Below are 21,310 nucleotides of genomic sequence, written 5' to 3' on the forward strand. Positions count from 1 at the left end.
GAGGGACCTTCTTTAAGGGCTAAAAATATTTGTGAGTGTTGCAGATGAAATCCGAAGATTTAAGGGGGTGTGAAAGCGGCATCCAAGAGTTCATGAAACTTTTCTTCGGTGCAGAATCCTGACGCCCATGAAATTTCGATTTTTCTTAGATTTGTTCATAGATGTTTTGAAGATTTGTTGTTAAAAAATGAAATTTCACGAGGGTCTGGACCTTCCTTATAGCCCATTCACGTTGTAAAGTTTGAAATGTTTCAGTTTCATTTAATCGTTCGAGCATGTTTCTCTATACACACATTACTTGGTTTATTATAATAATTAATTAACAATGTACAGGTCTCATTTGATCACAGAAATTTGTACGAATCCGCACTCGATGCCTCCGACAGTTCGTTTAAACAGAAATTTATCAATTTTGAGCCAATGTCATGAAATCCTGAATCCGCACTTTGCATATGCAATTTGACACTTTATCATATTCTCCCGTAGTTAACGATTAATAATTGTCAGAAAATATGTTGAAAGTGACTCTATACTCTTGTGTGACAATTATATCATTTTTCGCGAGGGACTATTCTAATTCATATGAAATCGACTAATTGTTCAGATAATTAGCCGATTACATATGACAAAGAATAATTTAATTCGGTTAAAATTGACGATCGGCATTAAAATTCGGACAATATTTTTCGATTTCCAGGTATGAAATATTTCATTTCATGACGATGGCCAAAAATGACCTAATATCCGTTTAAGGGTTAGCGATTATCAATCAATCGGATATATTTTTGATAGGTTGGACTTCGGGACATCTTCCGATATCAGACACCTCATCGACCGACATAATTTCGACTTATCGATCAGGATAAATTCCGACATCGAATTATCACTACGTCACTGATCGCGCCTTCTTCCTTATCATTCGTCCGCGAGATTAAGCTCGATAACAAGGTCGACCGCGATAGCCCGAAGAAGAGACTCAGATCGTCTATTATACTATAATATTAGTTAATAATTATGTCAGTCCTAATAATATTGCCAATATTAATAATCCCGCACTGTATGTCATTCTGCTGGTCGATGACACGCCTGTCACATTTGTTATCCATCCTGAAATGATTGGCACGTTGACAAAGACGGACGGGTACTCGGCTTCTGCACATTTATGACTCCATGACACTATTCCTGTAAATAATATAAATTAATATTAGTAAAACAACATATATGGACAATATATTCCGGGGTCTTTTCAATTACTAGAACATTTATCAAATTGAAGTAATGAAATTTGGTGATAAGTGGTGGGTGACGTTCGTGCATGATATGTGTATGATAAAAGGATATAAATAATATAAACTACCATTGGTAAAATAACATGCACGGACAATATATTCTGGGGTCTTTTAAATTATTAAAACAACATTTATCATATTTAAGTACTGCAATTTGGTGATAAGTGCTCGGTGCCGTTCGCGCATGTTAAATAAATGATAAAAGATTGAAGTATTTAATAATGTAAAATATTTTATCACATGGGATGAACATCTGAGGAGCTTACCGACTATGAGATTTTTAGCTAATGCCGGAGATCCAGAATCACCCATACATGGTCCAGCGCCATCTACATTTGTGCAAAACATCCGGTCAGTTACGGAGAAATTTCCGTAAACGAGTCTGCATTTGTCATTGTCGATCTTCATCACTTTAGTGCTGCGAATTTCCCCCGAGAAGTTTCCGAGATTCTGCCAAATGAAATTCCAAATAAGCATGGATGAACATTGAAAGTTCCAAAGAAACATTTATGCACATTGAAAGTTCCAAATAAACACCTATGAACATTGAAAGTTCCAAATAATGAACATTAATGAACATTTGAAGCGAAAAAAAAGAAACATTTCCTTTTTACAACAAAGTGGCCATGATAAGCAAGGGGATCGTCATTACGATTTCTATGAATTCGGATGAGTTTAACTTCTTAATGTCGAACTTTATAAGAAAAAGCTTTATACAAAAGTTGTAGTACTCATTCTTCCGTATAATGTTTATACGGTGTACTTTTTTCTACAAAGTACTATTAAAGAAGAAATGAAGATAAATGACCGATGTATCTTTCGCTTGGCACAGCACAGTGTCGCAATATCCACAACCAATCAAACGACTAATTGCTTCAATTCCACGCATCGCAGGTGATTTTCATCAATGATGGCGCATACTAAACACGTTAACATTGCGCAATTACCTTTATTGCCCCCCATCCGACAACAGCAATCATTTCTTCGTTTGCAATTTCCATATCGGGTGGAGGTAACCTTATTGGCAGTGTTTGGTTGTCGAAGGTGATGTTACTAGCCAGCTAGAAATCGAATGATTTTCATATAAACGTTAATTCCAAAAGTAATTACATTAAATCCTCGGTAGAAAATTACCCTAAGTAGTCCCACGTCGAAGTCATTATGTGCTTCGCTGTAATTAGGATGTACTAAGATGTCAGCGACTAAGTGAATCTGGCCACCTTCGTAGTAATACTTTGACCCAACTCGCACTTGCAGTTCCTCCTTTTCTAACCTATAAAATAACATATTTTAACATTAATATTATATTTTTCAGCTTAGTTTATTAATGCGTCTTTAATTGTTTTAACATTTAGTCGTTAATTAGTTCATGGGTGTCAGTTTCATATCACCTTAATTGGTTATGACCCTCTTTGCGATTGCGCGATGGTCAGGTGCAATGTGTACCGATAACCCGGTGAGATAAAAGATAAATATGACGATCGATCTTCGGATACATTGACGAAAGTCGAAAGTGTAATTGCCGATGGTCCTGACATGTCTAGAGTCATGAAGATACAATAGTATTACATTCTTACTCAGTGGCGCATTGGGCAGTTGTAACGATCCAGTTTTCGCTGATAATACTCCCGCCGCAAAAGTGCAGAACATCGTGCCCGAAAAATGATTCGTTATATTGAAGTGATGCCTGAAAGCAATCCGCAAATGGTTATGCAAATCTAGATTTTAAGTTTTCAATACAAACAATAATGGGACTAACAACAATGTAATTCGGTGACAAGTGACGTTCATCAATCATGATTTTGATAATTCCGACAGAAATGCAATTTACTTACGATATAATATNGTTAATATGATAGAAATAAATAAATAATTAGAATGTACTAATTCTCTTACATGGCCGGTATAGTAGAGCGCTGACAACTGCGATCAGGTACAACATGTTGCTGAACATTTTCTCAACTTTTTGCTTCTGAGCTTGCCGGGGAGTACCTCTCGTGTATATATAAATCCGGTAAAGAATTATCTGTCCGATAAGAAATGTATCAGACTTTATCTAGACGTTCGTAAAGAATATTCCCTGGATTTTTAGGAAATGTGCCCCCCTATCGGAGCAGACGTGCAAAGCTGGGAAGAATGATCTAAATCCCTAAAGAAATCCCTAAAGAAATCCCCAGAGGAGGGGTTTTATTTTTAATGTGGGCCGATTTAACCCTGGAGGCTATCGCGATATATTATTTCATATATATATTATTTCAAGGCTAATAAATTGGATCCATTACTAAATAAGAGCGCCACCATTAAACATATCAAATTGCATAATTTTCAGATTAAAACTAGACGATTTTTTAAATCTATTTCCTGAGGCGATGCTTCTTTCGATTAAATTATACCAGGTAGAAAATTTAATAATGCAAAATATTTTATGAAATGATAGAAGTATTTAATAATGTAAAATATTTTATCACATGGGATGAACATCTGAGGAGCTTACCGACTATGAGATTTTTAGCTAATGCCGGAGATCCAGATATAAAATTAATAAATAAAGTAATTTATTTCTCTGATTTTTTTTTTTAATTTATTATTTATTTATGGAGTAGGTTGTTCGGACTTTATCGGATGGAGGTGTTTCGAAAGGGGTCAGATTTCGTTCCCTAGGGATTTTAGGACGAGCTAGGGACAACACGAGTGGCAAAACTTTATTTACAAGGTATCGTAAAAGCTTAAGTGTCCGCTTAATTAATTGAGGACCCAAGTGTGTCCACTTTGGGCTTTACAACCTCGAGCCGCAACCCTTTACCTCGTTGGATGTTACATTAATATCCTGGAAACGTTATTACGATAAATATGGAAATCTCGCTCCTTGCCTATCTCTGCTCGTATAAATTATGCATTGAAATGTGCCGGCCGAAATACGGGCCGATAATAGGAGGAAAATATTATTCCCTCTGCGAATGGCTCGGTTAACCTAGTTATTAGCATATAAATCTGCTCACCACTTGGCGGTACTTTTTAATTCCTCGTTCTTCTTTTTTTTTTTTTCCCACGCCTTGTTTTACCCACTTTTTCTGGCAACTTCGGAAAGCCCGCTTAAAACTTTAGGACGCTTTGGAATGCTTGAGAAAAATCTTCGGAAGCGTAACAAATAAATAATGAGATCATGGCTCATATAATAGTTGACTTTTTTTAACTCCCTGAACGCGTAAGGGCGAAACTCGTCTGACCGTGCAGGCAATACTCGACCAAACGTCGGCCGCCTTTAGGCGCTCTTAGTAGCCAGAAGGTTAATAAGGTTCGCAACTATATCTCCTTACGTAAATCCTCCAAAAAAATAAAGTACTTTTTAATACATGGTTTAAAAATATTTTATTAATGATTTGTGTATATCAAAGCATTTTATAAAATATACAATGTGCAAACCGCGTTACTCATTATTTATTCGACGATTTTTAGGGAGATACAAGAAAGGATTAATTTCTTGACGGAACGAATTAGTCGAAAACATGATTAAGCGATGATTATACGCTTTCGGTAATCCCTCGAAAATCTGTTTCCGAAAAAATTGGATATCGCGAAAGTTAATATAAATCTTAGTAAGCGTAAACGGCAAACTCAGACAGGAGGTAGACGTTAAATCGCCGCCTTAATCCCGTAATAAAGTAATAAACCTTATTTTTCGCATAATCGGCGCAATTAAAATTCCCGTCTGCCCACTAAGAGACTGTCTCGTAAATAATTCCCGATAATCCATTGATAACTCTTCAATGAATCATAGTGTCGCTTCAGACATATATTTTTTATCGCTTGGGGGCCGGAAAAAATACTACCCATTGTTTAATCCTTGCAATTGCAATTACAACATTAATCTTGTAAATTCCCTCTAAGGCACACACGTAATGGAATAATTGATTAATTAATTTAAAATATTAGAAATTTTAATCCAGGCGCCCGTTGCAAGAAGAACTGACTTTTAATAATGAAATTAAGTGTCGATATTAAATAATTAGATTAAATTATTCCATTTATTAATTTAACACGCCCGTGGGTCGTGGAGCAAGATTTGAGTCTTCAATTAACGTTGATATGATTAGTTGGACATGTTGATTTCTCACCTTAGCAACATTTATCTCTCGAGGGACTGAAAAACAAATGAAGGTCTTAAATCTGTAATGGAAAGTTGATTGGGATTATTCTAAAAGTGATATCATGTGTTGTTCTGCCTCTCGAGTAATTATGTTGCTTTGATTCCTTTTGCTTAGATAAGACAGGTGTTATCAAAGGTATAAACGATTCCAATGGTCCCCAACAATTTCCAACGATTTCTGTTAATATTGCGTTTTTGAGGTTATGTAGGAATTTTGGTCGCCTTAAGCCTTAAAAGTCTGGAAATAGCGTCGGATTTTATATAATAAACAATAATGCGTTTCGGTAACGAGTGACGGTTCGACCTTAAAATTGTTACAGGATTTTAATTTCTAGCGATTTCCAATGATTTCTGTTAATATTGCGTTTTTGAGGTTATGTAGGAATTTTGGTCGCCTTAAGCCGTCTACCGGACGAGATTTGCCGGTCCAGGGTGCTTTCAAGGCGTGAGCATACACGTAAATACGTGTTAAGCTCCAACTAGCTATGGTACGCCGTTGCTTGGGACTAAGTATCATGAGTTTCGAATTTCGAACAGATTACAACGAATTAACTAAGAGGAAGTTCGCATGTGGATGCAACTCTCGCAAGTGGAGGACCAGGGCACAGTGGACGCTGCGGCTGGAGACGCCTCGCGCAATTTTACGCTCGAAATTAACTTAAAACACTATTTCTCGATAAATAGAGGAGTCTCTACACTATTTAGAATTGGAAAATTGGATAGAAAATATTGGTGAACGATAATAAGCAAAAGAAACGCTTGTAAATGTAGAAAATCGGTCTTTTATGTCGGATGTCAAGCATTTCAAAATGGCTGCTACGGCTGGAGACGCCTCACGCAATTTTACGCTCGAAATTAAATTAAAACACTATTTCTCGATAAATAAAAGAGTTTATACACTATTTAGAATTTGAGAATTGAATAGAAAATATTTGTGAACTGTAATGAACGAAGGAAACACTTGTAAATGTAGAAAATCGATTTTTTAAGTCGGGCGTCAAGCATTTCAAGATGGCTGCTGCGGCTGGAGACGCCTCACGCAATTTTGCGCTCGAAATTAAATTAAAACACTATTTCTCGATAAATGGAGGAATTTCTACACTATTTAGAATTTGAATATTGGATAGAAAATATTGGCGAACGATAATAAGCAAAAGAAACGCTTGTAAATGTAGAAAATCGGTTTTTTAAGTCGAGTGTCAAGCGTTACAAAATGGCCGCTGCAGTCGAGACAACTTAACGCCTGAAATTACCATAAATTATTATTACTCGCTATATATTTCAACTTTCAGCATCGGATTATAAAATTTCGACATCTCTCTTGGGTATTCCACAGACTCCGTAATCGAACTACAATAGAACTAATCTAAGATATGTCTACAGATACGGCAGAAAAAAAAATGTCTTTCGGAGATAATGATAACAAACGCGAAGAAAAGACCGTAATAAGATGATTACACATTACGGATTTCCCAGTTCCGTTATCAGAGATTTGACAGCAATTTCCGATTTTAACTAGTGTTTATGAACCTCCTCCAAACTTATTATTTCTATTTAACTTCAGTTATCTGTCTTTAGATTTAGACGTTCGACCTGATCGATTCGGAGTGGGTTTATAACCCATTTATAAATCTCGACCTCTTCGTCATTACTTTACCGAAATGACATGGAACGCTTCAGTTCGTATAATTATCAAAGTGGACTGTAAAAGACTTCAACATAAATATAAATGACGGTAACCTGACGCACTTGAGTATTCAAAATGACCTTCCCACCCAAAAAGCGTACATATGAATTTTAATATATCAACGTAGAAAATATTTTTTACCGCCTTATGTTCCCACTTGAGGATTCAAAATGACCTTCCCACCAAAATGGGTACATATGAATTTTAATATATCGACGTAGAATATATTTTTTACCGCCTTTGACATCCCCTTAAAAAATGAAGAAGTTGCGTCGGGCACCAAGCAAGACTCCAGATACGTGGTGGCGTTCGTTTGCCAAATGTCTGATTTGCAATGGTTCGTGCTGGTGAACTTTTTTTCTTGATCTTTTTTTAAATGTCTTTTCAGCTGGTGTAAAGATATACCGATGGTGTAGGTGTACATTGTAAGCGCATTGCAGGCGTCGGGACGTTGGGCGCCTCCAGGCTTTCGATGGCCCTTAAGAAGCCATCTTCTAGAGGAGCAGGACACTCCTAGAATCTCGAGATGCTTTGGATACCCCGGATCGAAACCTCCTCGAGGAGCTCTAGAAGAGGTCGCCGTCGATGCCCAGGAGAGGAGTCTTGGTTCATAAGTCAGTCTTCTGCGAGATCCAGGACCTCATCGCGGCGACGCGGGTGTAGACTCCTGGGTAGTAGGGCTCTGCACATCCCATTCCCCAGGACACTATGCCGATCAATTTCCCATTCTGGACGAGTGGTCCTCCACTGTCTCCCTGTCGACGAAGAAGGAAAATTCTAAACTAAACAGCGGTTCAGAGGAACAACGATGAGGGAAGAACAATGAGCAAATTGTCGCCGACCAACAGTAGAGGTTTGATGCTGATCCGCAGCTTCCAGCGCATGTTTACAATTAAATTATATGGAATTAGAGTGAACATGTGAAGCACAAATCTACTGTCTCCCTGTGGACGAAGAAGGAAAATTCTAAACTAAACAGCGGTCCGGAGGAACAACGATGAGGGAAGAGCAATGAACAAATTGTCGCCGACCAACAGTAGAGGTTTGATGCTGATCCGCAGCTTCCAGCGCATGTTTACAATGATATTAAATGGAATTAGAGTGAACATGTGGAGCAGCAATCCACTGTCTCTCTGTGGACGAAGAAGGAAAATTGTAAACTAAACAGCGGTCTAGAGGAACAACGATAAGGAAGGAACAATAAATAAACTGGCGCGGACCAACAGTAGAGGTTCGATGCTGATCCGCACCTTCCTACGCATGTTTACAATGAAATTAAATGGAATTAGAGTGAACATGTGAAACACAAATACACTGTCTCTCTGTGGACGAAGAAGGAAAATTGTAAACTAAACAGCGGTCCAGAGGACAACAATCAGAAAGGAACAATAAATAAACTGGCGCAGACCAACAGTAGAGGTTCGATGCTGATCTTTTGATCTGCACCTTCCAACGCATGTTTACAATGAAATTAAATAGAATTAGAGTGAACATGTAGAGCACCAATCCACTGTCTCTCTGTGGACGAAGAAGGAAAATGCTAAACTAAACAGCGATCCAAAGGAACAACGATAAGAAACGAACAATGAGCAAACTGGCGCAGACCAACAGTAGAGGTTTGATGCTGATCTTCCGATCTGCACCTTCCAATGCATGTTTACAATGAAATGAAATGCAATTAGAGTGAAAAGGTGAAGCACCGATGACGATGACGTCCTAACGAAGGAGGTATCTAATGATGAACAGATTTCTCACCTGACAGGAATCCTTGCCGCCGGTCCTGACGTATCCGGCGCAGAGCATCCTTTCGGTTATCAATTGTTTCCCATACAATGAAGAGCACTCTGTTCGTGAGACCAAGGGAACGCTGACAGTTCTCAGCTGGTTTGACAGTTTGCCATTACTTCTCATGGCACCCCAACCTGTGACAGTTGCCACGGTGCCACTGGAGTAGCGCTCTGTCAATGATGGCAGAGAGATTGGACTGACATGGTCATTTAGTGTCAGTGGTGACTCCAACTAAAGTCATTAATCTTCATGAAAGATATGTTGAATAATGTTCATAGATTTATTCATTGGATAGCCCCTGTCATAATATGTTCATGTACGTGTGTAATTTCAGCCCTGATAACATGTACCCAGAAAGATTAATATGAACACTTTAAGATCATTGTAATAATTTCATATTCATTTTCTATTGTTCTAATGACACTATGTAAATGTCCCTGCCTTAAAAATGTTCTCAAATTGTTCATAGAGCATTTGGAATATTTTTTTAAAAATAAAAGTAGCTTTATTTTAATTTAAAAAATATGCCGACGATATGAAACTGATACGTTCGCCGAGTGGCAGATGTGACGTCAACCCAAGACGTTAATGTTCATGAAACATTCATGGAACATTCATGGGCCAATTCATTCGCTGATTTATTCATTGGATATTCCCGATTATGATAGCACCATGTCCGCGTATAAATTTCGAGCCCGAAACATACAAGTCTCCCATAAACAATTTAACACGTTCCATGAACATTCAGAATCCCAATACTCATAAACTCCACTCAGGGAACATTTTCAGTTAAACAATAATCCAGAATAATACAAATCAAGGGAAAAATAATTTTAGTGACTTACCCGAATTAATGCGATATCAAAATCGGAAAGATTCTTATCATAACTCTCGTGGATGATGATTTGTTCAGCCTGAACAACAGTTCCTTTTGCGTCCAGATTCGAGGAGCCAACTTTCACGGAAAAATTTCGAGCGAACGGCCTAATAATGATATTCAATTTTTATAAACAGTACGTCTTCCTTAATATGTTTAAACAATTTTTTTAACCCACCCTTTGACACAGTGTGCTGCTGTTATCACCCACTTTTCACTAAGTATGGCCCCACCGCAAATGTGTCGGTTATTGTATCGCAAAGACACCTGAAAATAATTACCATAAACATGAAATAGTCTATACTAAATTAATTATTTATATTATCTTCTTGACTTTCGCTGGACAAAAAAAAATATATGAAATTCACCTGATAAGGGTATCGCTCTATCGTCGTCGTTTGTCCTCCAACAATGCGACCACTTTCTTCGCCGAAAACTCCTAATAAACAATTAGAAGTAGAACTTAAAGAAGCCAAAGTTTACATTTTTTATGCACTATTAATATCCAGATAAGCCATATAAGATTCTGACACTCACGAAAGTTCAATTTTCTACAAAATTTATTTACGGACGTTTTGATAATTTTTTTTTTAAATAAAAAATCAAATTTCATGGGTGTCAGGACCTTCCTTATAGTTTTCATGTTCACGTTCTAAAGTTTCATACGATTCGGTGAACCCAGTTTGGGGAAATGTTTCATGAACGATTGACTCCACTTTCATATCCCCTTAATGAACCGCTTTTTATGTCACTTAAGATTAATTAACATGTTTACCATTACAAAATAAATGAAAGGTAAACGTGCATAAGTTCTGGTGTTCATTGTATTAGTTGATTTATTGCTTTTTATGTCACTAAACCTTTATTACCATGTTTACCACTGCAAAATAAATGAAAGGTAAACATGCATAAGAATTTCTGGTGTTCATTCTATCAGCTGATTTATCCAGTGGATTTTTTTTCTTGCTCTTCAAGTAGTTTGAGGTTAGGACTCACCATTGCCCAGAATAAAAATGGCCGCGAAGACCCACGAAGAAGTAAACATGATGGCGCCTCTGAACGAACTATGCGTCCTGCTTGCAAGGCTCTTCTCTTTTAACCTAAGTGGGTTAATTGATTTCTAATCGAAATGGCCACTGTAATCTGGAAAAAAAGGGAATCCATCTCGACCTACTTTTTGCCCAGCCTAATTACCGACTAAAGGAAATTCGTCCGAGAAAATGGCTGCACGTTTGTAATAAAGCCGGATTATTGAAGCACTGCCATGCAATTATATATGACCTCTTTGACAAGTACCTTAACCATGCATTATGCATTTTACATGTTACATTGTCCACACCGTAAAAATATTTTGTCGGACGCTTACAATTAGCTTAACCCATTTTACGGAATTTTACAACCTCTAAGTGAATTCAATATGGCGGGAGACCTTTGTTTAAAAATAGAATTTTATCGGTGGTATTTATGCCAAATGAGTGAGGTTTAATTTTTGTTAGAACGAAGTGATTAACATAAAATGATTTGGATGACGTTTCTTTAAAGACAGCTAATGACGATGACCTGGATTTCTTAGAACGTAATTAATCACCGATTTCGGAAAACCGTCTCATCTTGAATAGATGGAGTCATCGTTAAAGTTAATAAAAAAAGAACTGCTAACAAGTTTCATCACTCGTTACTAAAGGTATTATGACATTTTATGTTCTGTTTTTTTTTTTTTTTTATTTTGTAATAGAGTTTCTGCACTGTAGAGTCTTAAAGGAATGATTCATCTCATCAGCTGTTTTTAATGCAGTATTTACCGGAAGTCATTTTAATGAATTAATGACAGGCGTTCGGAAAAATCCTTTAGATTATTTTATATTAAATATAATTTATTTAATATAAATGTTTATATTAAATAAATTCTTATAAATAGTTATTTATCATCCCAACAAAATGCAACAATGGTGCATGTCTTTCTTAAAAAGTTCTCTAACAACTTTTAATATCTCGATGTCTAGTTAGGTATCGATATATAAACAACTATACAGAGTCGGATTATTTTGGAGACATTTGTCTTGAACAATTGTTCCGCAAGAAGCAACAATGGTGCATATCTTCAATCAGAAGTTCTGCAACAACTTTTGATATTTCGACGTTATGTATCAATATATAAACAACTATACAAACTCTGATTATTTTGGAGACATTTGTCTTGAACAATTGTTCCGCAACAAGCAACAATGGTGCATATCTTCAATCAGAAGTTCTCCAACAACTTTTGATATTTCGATGTTATGTATCAATATATAAACAACTATACAGAGTCGGATGATTTGGGAGATATTTGTCTTAAACAATTTCAACAAAGGCTCGTGATACAAGGCGCATCATTCATTGTTGCTGGAAAGCCCTGGTCGAACCCAAGGGAAGCAGGGTGTCGAACTATTAGCCAACATTCCTGATAGCTTGGGGTTATTGATTGCCGGCAACTATATCGAAAGCATGGCTAGTAGCGATCCTAACACCGAGAAGAGCAACTACCTCCCCATTTCCGGACTTCCGGTAATCCGCTCTGTCCTCCATGAGGATCCGCGACAACTCGATAATTAACGAGAAAATCCTGGGAATTATTACGCCTAATTATTCATAGCCTTTAATGCCGAGCTTAACTACTTATCATTGTCAGAGAAAAGGTAAATCCACCGAGGAGAAATGTCAATTTTGCGGCGCGCATTTCGATTCTTCCGTCCCTAAAACATTTTTTCATAACACAGTCTATTATTTATAAATAATTGTTTTACGTCCCACGGCATACGAAGAAACTAAACCTTAAAACATTTTTTCATTACACATCACTAGTCCATTATTTATAAATAATTGTTCTAAGTCCCACGGAATACGAAGAAACTAAATCCTAAAACATTTTTTCATAACACAGTCTATTATTTATAAATAATTGTTTTGCGTCCCACGGAATACGAAGAAACTAAACCAGAGTGATATTACTAATACACCACTTAACAATTTATTATCTCTTAAGGCTCATTATTTTTCACAATTTTAAAATCCACTAACAGAAAGAAAATGTTTAACATATCATCGTCACAATATACTTTGTTGAATTAATAAAATGTATGAAAATATTTTTAACTTCGTCAGCTGGAATTTACAGGAGTTATTAAATAATTATCACAACGTTGTAACTATATTTCCGATTTAACACAGTTGCGGAGAATTTATATTTATAAAATATTTCGGAAAAGCGCTTTCATTCTTTGGAATTCAGATTTTTTGTTGATAAGGCTTTGATATGTTTCCTGGCGAACCATTATTGAGATAAATTGCATGCATGTGCTATATTAAAGTTGTAGTGCTAGTTTAGGTTAGGTTAGGTTAGGTTAGGTTAGTTTTCCTAAAAGTGTCGGCACCTACTGATTCCTTTTTGTAATTTCTAACTATTGATTAATATATTAGAAAGAAATTAAAATTGCCAGTAATAAATATCACGTAATGAAAAATATTAGTTGCTTCCAATTCTGCCACGATAGTTGCTATCGAACTTAATCCCTTTAATAAACATTACCAAGCCGTATCTATTATTAACTGCCACCCATAAGTGCAAATTAAAATCACCTTGGCCCTCTTCCGATAAGGATTACTAGTTATCTTTACTATACTAAATGGCGAACAATGGCTAAAATAATACTAAATAGTGACCACTTCCGGCGAACTCACCACACCAAAAGAACCGACGAAATCTGCGTTCACGATTCCAGGCGTCTGGGCAACATTTCAGCAACAATTGTCCTGTTTTAACAATCAGCACTTTCCGTAGGTCCCCCACTGCCCCCGGAAAATCGAAAAGAGGAAATTCAGAAAGCCAAAATGGCGGCGTAGACAACCGGAAGACACTGGAACGGACCCGAAGACACGATCGCGTTGGAGGAACCAGTCCTAGAAAGTACGAGAAAGGATCCTCCTCCCCAGGAAAAATCTTCAAACCCGATATTCCGACATTTCCCGACAGACCTTGAAGAGTTCCTCCTCGCTGGGGGGGAAATCTTTGAAGACGAGGACCGATTTTCCGACTTTTCCCCGGCGAGAGAGCTCTGCCACGTGGCGTCGCGACAAAGTTGGACGACAAAGTCGCGCCGAGGAACAATCCTGTAAACTTCGCAGCCTTCCCAGAAAATGCCGGAGCTAGGATCGGTTTTACAGCCTGATGTAATATCGATAATTAGCCTCAGCGGCTCTCAATTCTAGGCTGGTCTCGTTACCGAGACACAACGCTCGTTACGCGTGTCGTTAACTTCAAGCGGCGCTCTAGAAACCTCCCATTCTCGCCAGGATCAACAAACAATTACACGCCAAGGATGTTGTGTTGCAACAAGTACCTCCTATCCGAGGCTTTCCTTCTTTACTGCTAAGATAATGGCGGGGTCCCTTACACTCCGGCTTTTTTCGTTACCCAACTTCGCACCGAGGATACGCGAGTGTAGACGCCAGGATATCCTGGTGATGCACATTTTGCTCCCCAGGACACTATTCCCACCTGCCTCCCGTTGTGCACCAAAGGTCCTCCAGAGTCACCCTAGGGAAAAGAGTCGACAGTTCATTTTGGTGCTTCACCTATGATGCTTGTGAAAGGGATGATCGGGACTGATTTGAGGTTTTCCGTAATCATTCGGTGATTAGACTCTGCAAGAGTCCCAGTTGGAGATGAGATGGTAAATGGGAGTTGGTCTGACTGATGTTGGGCTCAAAGACACCTAAGACTGGAGTTGGAAGATCCCTCCAAGTCATTGGACCCTCTTCTACAAGGGTATCCTGATCTACACACCGTCACCCAGTTATTAGATGACGATGAGCAAAGTTGGTCTTGGTTTTGGTCTTGAAAAGAGAACAAGACCAAGTCCAGGCCAAACCCTAACCACATTTGTATGGCAAGGACCATAATCATTCGGTGATTAAACTTTGAAAGACCTAAGACTGGAGTTGGAAGATCCTTCCCAATCATCGGACCCTTTTCTACAAGGGTATCCTGATCTACACACCGTCACCCAGTTATTAGATGACGATGAGCAAAGTTGGTCTTGGTTTTGGTCTTGAAAAGAGAACAAGACCAAGTCCAGGCCAAGCCCTAACCACATTTGTATGACAAGGACCATAATCATTCGGTGATTAAACTTCGAAAGAGTCCCAGTTGGAGATGAGATGGTAAATTAGACTTGGTCTGACTGATGTTGGGCTCAAAGACACCTAAGACTGGAGTTGGAAGATCCCTCCAAGCCATCAGATCCTCTTCTACAAGGGTATCCTAATCTACACACCGTCACCCAGTTATTAGATAACGATGAGCAAAGTTGGTCTTGGTTTTGGTCTTGAAAAGAGAGCAAGACCAAGACCAGGCCAAACCCTAACTTTGCAAGAGAAAGATCAAGACTCGACCGTGCATGACCATTTTGCTGGTCACCATTATCAAGGCTTCAAGTGCATCGGGCAACCGAATGATCAGGGTTCCCTCTCCCGTCATCCTAGATCAAGAATGACCATCAGATCCGTCCCCGTCATTTTCAGCTACCCTGGATGACGTCCTCACCTGGCAGGCGTCCTTCCCGCCCGTCATGTACCCAGCGCACAGCATCCTGTCCGTGACCACGTTCAGATGCAAATACGTCTTCTGACACGTCTTCTGGTCGACGATGGGCACCATCAGGGACTGCAGCCTGGTGGACATCGAGCCGGTGGGCTGGAAAACCGATGTGGCGAGTCACTTAGCGAAATGATGAAACGCCGTTCTCGTAACTCACGGTCGGTCGCTCGCCCGGGAAGAACTTTTTCTCGTAGCCGAGGAAAGGCGCCCGATCGCCGCCACAAGAAACTTTATCGTTCCAGTTATTCCCGACATTCGGCCATTAGCGAGCTCGTAAACTCACCGTGGTTTTTCCCCATCCCGTAACCACCGCCGTAAGCCCCGTGGTCACGGCGGACGAAGAGGAAGCCAAGGTGACGGCGCGCGCCGAACTGCTGAACGGCAAAGCCTTCGTCAGCTGAAATTGGACCAGTCATCAAAACCATCGTCCAGATCATCATTCGTCATCTGGAAGACTCTAAACGACCGTGGAAATGCGTTTCACTGCAATTGATCGACACCTCTGCAGCGCGTTAGAAAGTGCCCGAGAAATGGACACAGTTATTCTGGTATCTTAGAACCGTGATCTACAAAAATCGTGACTTGGCGTGCACAGAATGATTCCTTATAACAATCTGCACAAAAAATGCCTCTTTGGGTTTTCTTTATAAGTTGACGGTTCTCGAGTTATTGGGGATTTAAGTTCGACCAATCAGAGAAGCGCGTCGGGATTGTCGCTCTCCTCTCATTGGCTGAAATTCAATCGCTTGTAACTCGGAAAGTACTGACTTTTTAAGAAAATTCAAAAGGACATTTATTGTTTGAAAGTCTGTAAGGAACAATTGGCTGTGTTTCTCGGGCTGAAATAGTGAAGTATATGTATATATTTTTTAAAATATATCAGCAAAATGATGAAGAACCTTTATCAGGGCGACATCGTAATCGTAACTATCGTCGTCGTACATTTCGTGGAAAATTATGGAAGATATGCCTGAGATGAGATGACCTCCTTGATTAACATTAGCGCTGCCAATTCGGATTTTTAAAGCCTTTGGGGTCTTCCTGAAAGGAGAGAAATTAAAGTCGAATTTTCACCGATTTCCTTAATCGCAAATTTGAACAATTGAAGTTTCCAACGATTCGAGAAAAGCTTTATAAATATTTTGACTTTGTATATATGTAGAATGACCCTTTCATATCACCTTAATTAAATCAAGAAGTTAAAGCCAGCTAATTTAATTAAATTAATTTTCGTTATAGGAATTATTAATGGAATTAAAATGAACCCTAATTGTATGGCTGAGATAAGAGTTTAAAAATGATAAGCAGATTAATTTCTGTCACTCACCCAACGAGACAATGAGCGGCTGTCAAAATCCATCGGTTAGATATTATTGAACCGCCACAATCGTGAACTCCATTGTACTGGATTGACACCTATGACAATTGTTGCAAGTAAAGCAGATTAAAAAGATGCCATATATCACGTTACATAATTACAGGTCTATTAAAATAAATGATAAGGGGAGAATATACGTGACAATGAGGAAACAAAAAAGATTCTTTTTCTGCCTTGACATCCTTGAAGGCGATTAATCCTTTGGCTACTAAGAGCGCCTAAAGGCGCCCGACGTTTGGTCCAATTTCGCCTGCACGGTCATAGGAATTTCGCCCAAATGTCGGAATGGCTCCGCGTTCAAAAGGTTAATAGTCCACCTCCACTGATAATCACCTGATATGGATAACGCTCTATCGCCGCAGGTTGTCCGCCTATGATCTTGAATTCAAACCCGAGAATGGGCGATACCGAAAGGGAAATTATGAAAACTAAGACGGTCTTTGACATCCCGTGAATCTTTTCACCAAACGACATTACTGACCAGCGAAACATTACGACCGAAACTGATTGCCTTTGCTGGAGGTATCAGCGATAATGTACCTGGATTTCCTCTGATAAGACAAGATAGTCTCATTGTGTAGTGATGTAAATCGAAGTCAACTCGCGGAAAGAAAAGAACTCAATTTTTTAAGGTTATATGAAAGAGTGGTATATGCGTAACTTGACAATTACAAATAATGAAATTAGGGAAGTATTCAAGGGATGAAAATTAAGAAGTTACGTGTTACATTAACAATGTTATTTCACAGGGTGGTATATTATGTAACGCGTAACTTGGCAATTCCCAAGGGACTTATTAAATTTGTAACTTGACAATTCCAAATACTGCAATTAGGGAAAGATTCATGGGACAAAAATGATTAGAACTTACGTATTACCTTAACAATGTTATTCCACAGGGTCGTATGTTATTTAACACTTAACTTGGCAATTCCGAAGGGAATGTCGGTAGAAATAAGTGAAGAGTCAAAGTAGAATCGCAGAAAGTGGGCGCAAAAAGGGATCTCACTCAAAATGGTAATGCACCTCGGCAGAGGAGACGTTTCCGATCCTTCCGGAAAGGAGCATGGCCTCGAGCCTATCAGGATAATGCATATATCATAACGGCATATAAATCACTCGTTACGATCCAATTGAAACGTCCTCCGGCATTCGGCGTCGTAATCGAAGTCATAAAAAATTATATTGTCCAACACCCATTCGGTGTTTACGGTGCCTCCTAAGTATGGGAGCCTCTTAAAGCCATTACCTTGAGAAGCACACGAGGCGATCCTGCCTCGTAAAATTTTCCTAACCTCACTTTCTAACATTTCTAACATTTCCAATTAAAAATGGCGGACATAAATGATTTGACACCATTTTACAAAATGAGATAATGGGACTAACGTTATCTGAGGTATACCGTAATGGGGCTCGACTTTTATTAATTCATCACATATATATGTATAATTATTAAGGAAATATGGAAGGTATATTATTGCACGCTGATAAACAATGACGAGGATAAGCATGACAAAATCGGTTCTACTTTGAGTTTCGGTAATGCAAAGTATCGTTAGTCACATTGGCGATGCCAAGAATCTAATTGCTCGGTTAAATAATTGTGCCCATAATTATGAAAGTGGTCAAAGTCATATATTTTTTGCTTCGAAATTACATTGAATTAATTTCGTTTGAAATAATATGGCGTGAAATAACTGATAAACACAAATTTTTTTTTTTTTTTTTAATTTTGACTTAGACCACTTTCATAATTATGGGCACAATTAATAAATGACTAAGTTCAATTAAGCAAAGGTAATGTCATGGTATTCTCGCTGATGACGAGATATGTGTTTTAAACAAGTGTTCTGTAATTAAGGGCAGGGTTTTTATGAATAATGTGTACAACGATTATGATTAATTGGCAAATCAATTTCTGAGACTGATTATATCGGGTTTCGTCGACAATGGAGGTGGAATATCTAAGAGATGATTTTCACGAGACATCTCGATACTCCAGGTGAGTCGTTCATTAGGGAAAGCTCAATTAAGGAGGAACCGATTGGCAAAGTCGAGAGGATCTACTTGAGAAATTGTAACCAGGTGCAAATCACGGGACAATTATTTTCTGGAGACCTTTAAGTGTAGTCGATCTTACCCCTGGAGATGGAACGGAGACGCCTTCTTTTCTTATTTTATTCCTGATAAAAAAGAAATGTAATCGGAGTTCCTCTTACGCCTACTTATTGCTGAGCAATATTATTTATAAAATATTAAAGATTACTTGGAACTTTTTTTTATTTCATTCGGGTTAAAAAAAGAAATGTAATCAGAGTTCCTCTTACGTCTCCTTATTGCAGAGAAATATTATTTATAAAATATAGAAGAAACATTGCTTGGAATTGTTCATTACGCAGGATCAGTAGGTTATGATTTATTACCAAAAATTGAAATTAATTCCGAGCACCTCACACGAATTGCATCCTAATCAAAGTTATTTATTTCTCTTCATCCTACGGCCGCCGGAATAGCGTTAGAAAAATTCCGTTAATTAAAACGGAATTAAATAAAAAAAGGAAAGCGCTGATTCTTTACATTTCCCCGGGAGCGGGTGTACTTCCCCGCAAAATAATTCTGTGCAAACCGCCGTATCAACGAGAAGGGGGAAAAAAAAAAGGGAAGAAAAAGGTAATTAATTCCCCGTTTAACGACTCGCTGCGGTCTAATTATAGTCGGTCGAGGTGAATTTTTCTCCGGATGCACCGGGCCCAAAACCATCACTGTACCCACTAATTGTTCTACTGGTATTGGCCCCTGCAATCTCTTCCAATCAATGAACTCGACGTTCTCGTTCGAAACTCGCAATCAATTCTAATTTGCCCATCTCTACGCGTCGGGCACTATTTTCAGCTGTGCGGGGGAATTGCCTAACTATTTCTGCCGGCCGACACGTGGATACGTTACCGACAAATGCCCATGTTAATTTACGCCCTGAATACCGATTGGATAATGCCATTAAAGCTTGTACCCTGCCACGATAAAAGTCCTAACAGAAGTTAATTGGAATGATCGATCGTTTAAGATGATATTTAAAGCGCTGAGAAATTTAATCCATTGACCCTTCGAACACGGAGTCATGTCGACATATGGGCGAAATTCGTATGACCGGGCAGGCGATATTGGACCAAACGTCGGGCGCTCTTAGTAGGTAGAGTTAAAGCTTGCACCCATCGCCCTTCCACGATAAAAGTCTTAACAAAAGTTAATTAGAATGATCGATCGTTTAAGATGATATTTAAAGCGCTGAGAAATTTAATCCATTAACCCTTCGAACACGGAGTCATTACAACATACGGACGAAATTCCTCTGACCGGGCAGGCAATACTGGACCAAACGTCGGGCGCTCTTAGTACGTGAAGAGCTAAAGCTTGCACCCACCGCCCTTCCACGATAAAAGTCCTAACATAAGTTTCAATTAAAATTAAAAATAGAATGATTTGGGACACTTTCTATAGAACCGATCATTGACGTTATGTCTTCATGGTATCAATATATGTACCGAGACCAGAAGTAGATATGAAATAAGGGTAAGTGAATTTAAAAGCTGTGCCCCTCGAGGGCCGTACTTAGCATATCTAAGGTGACTACACATGCATACATGCATATGGAAGGGTGTGCTCGGATAACAAGGAGGGAAACTCCTTGATTGTCAGCCCCGGCGCTCTGGAGGCCTTAAGTGTCGTCGTACCGGTTGTCAGAGCATACATGCTCGTCTTCATCTTACCCGACACGTTTCCACGCCTCGGGTCATGTTACTCGCGCAAACCATTTTCTCCAGGACAGATTTGTACGCTTGCACACCCGACATTCGCGTATTCCGTATCAGTGGAGGCGCCGACGTCATCTGCAGATGCAGCTGCGAGTCTGATAGGGCAGAATCAACCGGTCTCAACATTTTCAGGATTTCTGCGACTTCTGGAACTGACTTTTCACTAATAACCTTTCCGACGTCATTGGTCCATGCTTGTACCTTTTTTTGAAACGTTAAAAGTCGATTTAACCCTTTTTTTAATTATATTTTGCCATTAAACCCTTTATGGGATATGGATATAATCGTTCATGAAAATTTCCTCCAAAGAGCGTGTACCGAATTAAGCGGAATATCCCGACACCCATGAAATATGATTTCTTTTATCATAAATTCTGAAAATATCTATAAACAAATTTGTTCATATTAAAGTTTCATGGGCGTCAGGACCTTCCTTATAGACTCCATGTTCACGTTGTAAAGTTTGAAACGATTCGATAGACCCACTTCGGAGGAAAGTTTCATAAACGAGACCTCTCTGCTGCCACTTTCGCGTCCCCTTAAACACTAAAGATAAAAACGTGCTTTGGAGCCAAATTTAGATATTAATGAGGATACTAATCTTTAGTTTGAAGGATAAGGGAAATTTGAAGAACCTGTCTTTTTCACAGGCCATCGAAAATTGGTTATTATTAGCTTGTTGCATAAGGATTGG

General features: G+C 38.7%; 3 protein-coding genes across 3 annotated transcripts; all 3 read right to left on the reverse strand.

The window, feature by feature from the left end:
• Positions 1 to 341: 341 nt before the first annotated feature.
• Positions 342 to 3,087, reverse strand: LOC105702465 (trypsin-7). The gene is made up of 6 exons (XM_012430054.1): positions 3,034 to 3,087; positions 2,867 to 2,976; positions 2,424 to 2,562; positions 2,237 to 2,350; positions 1,556 to 1,739; positions 342 to 1,182 (listed from the first exon to the last, which is right to left on the reverse strand). The coding sequence occupies exons 1-6, from the start codon at positions 3,085 to 3,087 to the stop codon at positions 1,013 to 1,015; spliced, it is 771 nt and encodes a 256-aa protein (XP_012285477.1). The 3' UTR covers positions 342 to 1,012.
• A 1,896-nt stretch (positions 3,088 to 4,983) lies between these two features.
• On the reverse strand, positions 4,984 to 13,549 carry LOC105703210 (trypsin-7). The gene is made up of 7 exons (XM_012431427.1): positions 13,509 to 13,549; positions 10,785 to 10,931; positions 10,157 to 10,227; positions 9,967 to 10,055; positions 9,757 to 9,895; positions 8,879 to 9,142; positions 4,984 to 7,878 (listed from the first exon to the last, which is right to left on the reverse strand). The coding sequence occupies exons 2-7, from the start codon at positions 10,831 to 10,833 to the stop codon at positions 7,732 to 7,734; spliced, it is 759 nt and encodes a 252-aa protein (XP_012286850.1). The 5' UTR covers positions 10,834 to 10,931; positions 13,509 to 13,549; the 3' UTR covers positions 4,984 to 7,731.
• LOC105703205 (trypsin-1) lies at positions 13,198 to 17,387 on the reverse strand. Its single transcript, XM_012431414.2, has 6 exons — positions 17,138 to 17,387; positions 16,754 to 16,842; positions 16,326 to 16,467; positions 15,710 to 15,823; positions 15,373 to 15,522; positions 13,198 to 14,364 (listed from the first exon to the last, which is right to left on the reverse strand). Exons 1-6 carry the CDS (start codon positions 17,294 to 17,296, stop codon positions 14,218 to 14,220), a joined length of 801 nt encoding a protein of 266 aa, XP_012286837.1. The 5' UTR covers positions 17,297 to 17,387; the 3' UTR covers positions 13,198 to 14,217.
• Between the last annotated feature and the right edge of the window lie 3,923 nt (positions 17,388 to 21,310).

The sequence above is a fragment of the Orussus abietinus genome, unplaced genomic scaffold, assembly GCF_000612105.2.
Source record: "Orussus abietinus isolate OABI.00-Male unplaced genomic scaffold, Oabi_2.0 scaffold298, whole genome shotgun sequence".
NCBI lineage: Eukaryota > Metazoa > Arthropoda > Insecta > Hymenoptera > Orussidae > Orussus > Orussus abietinus.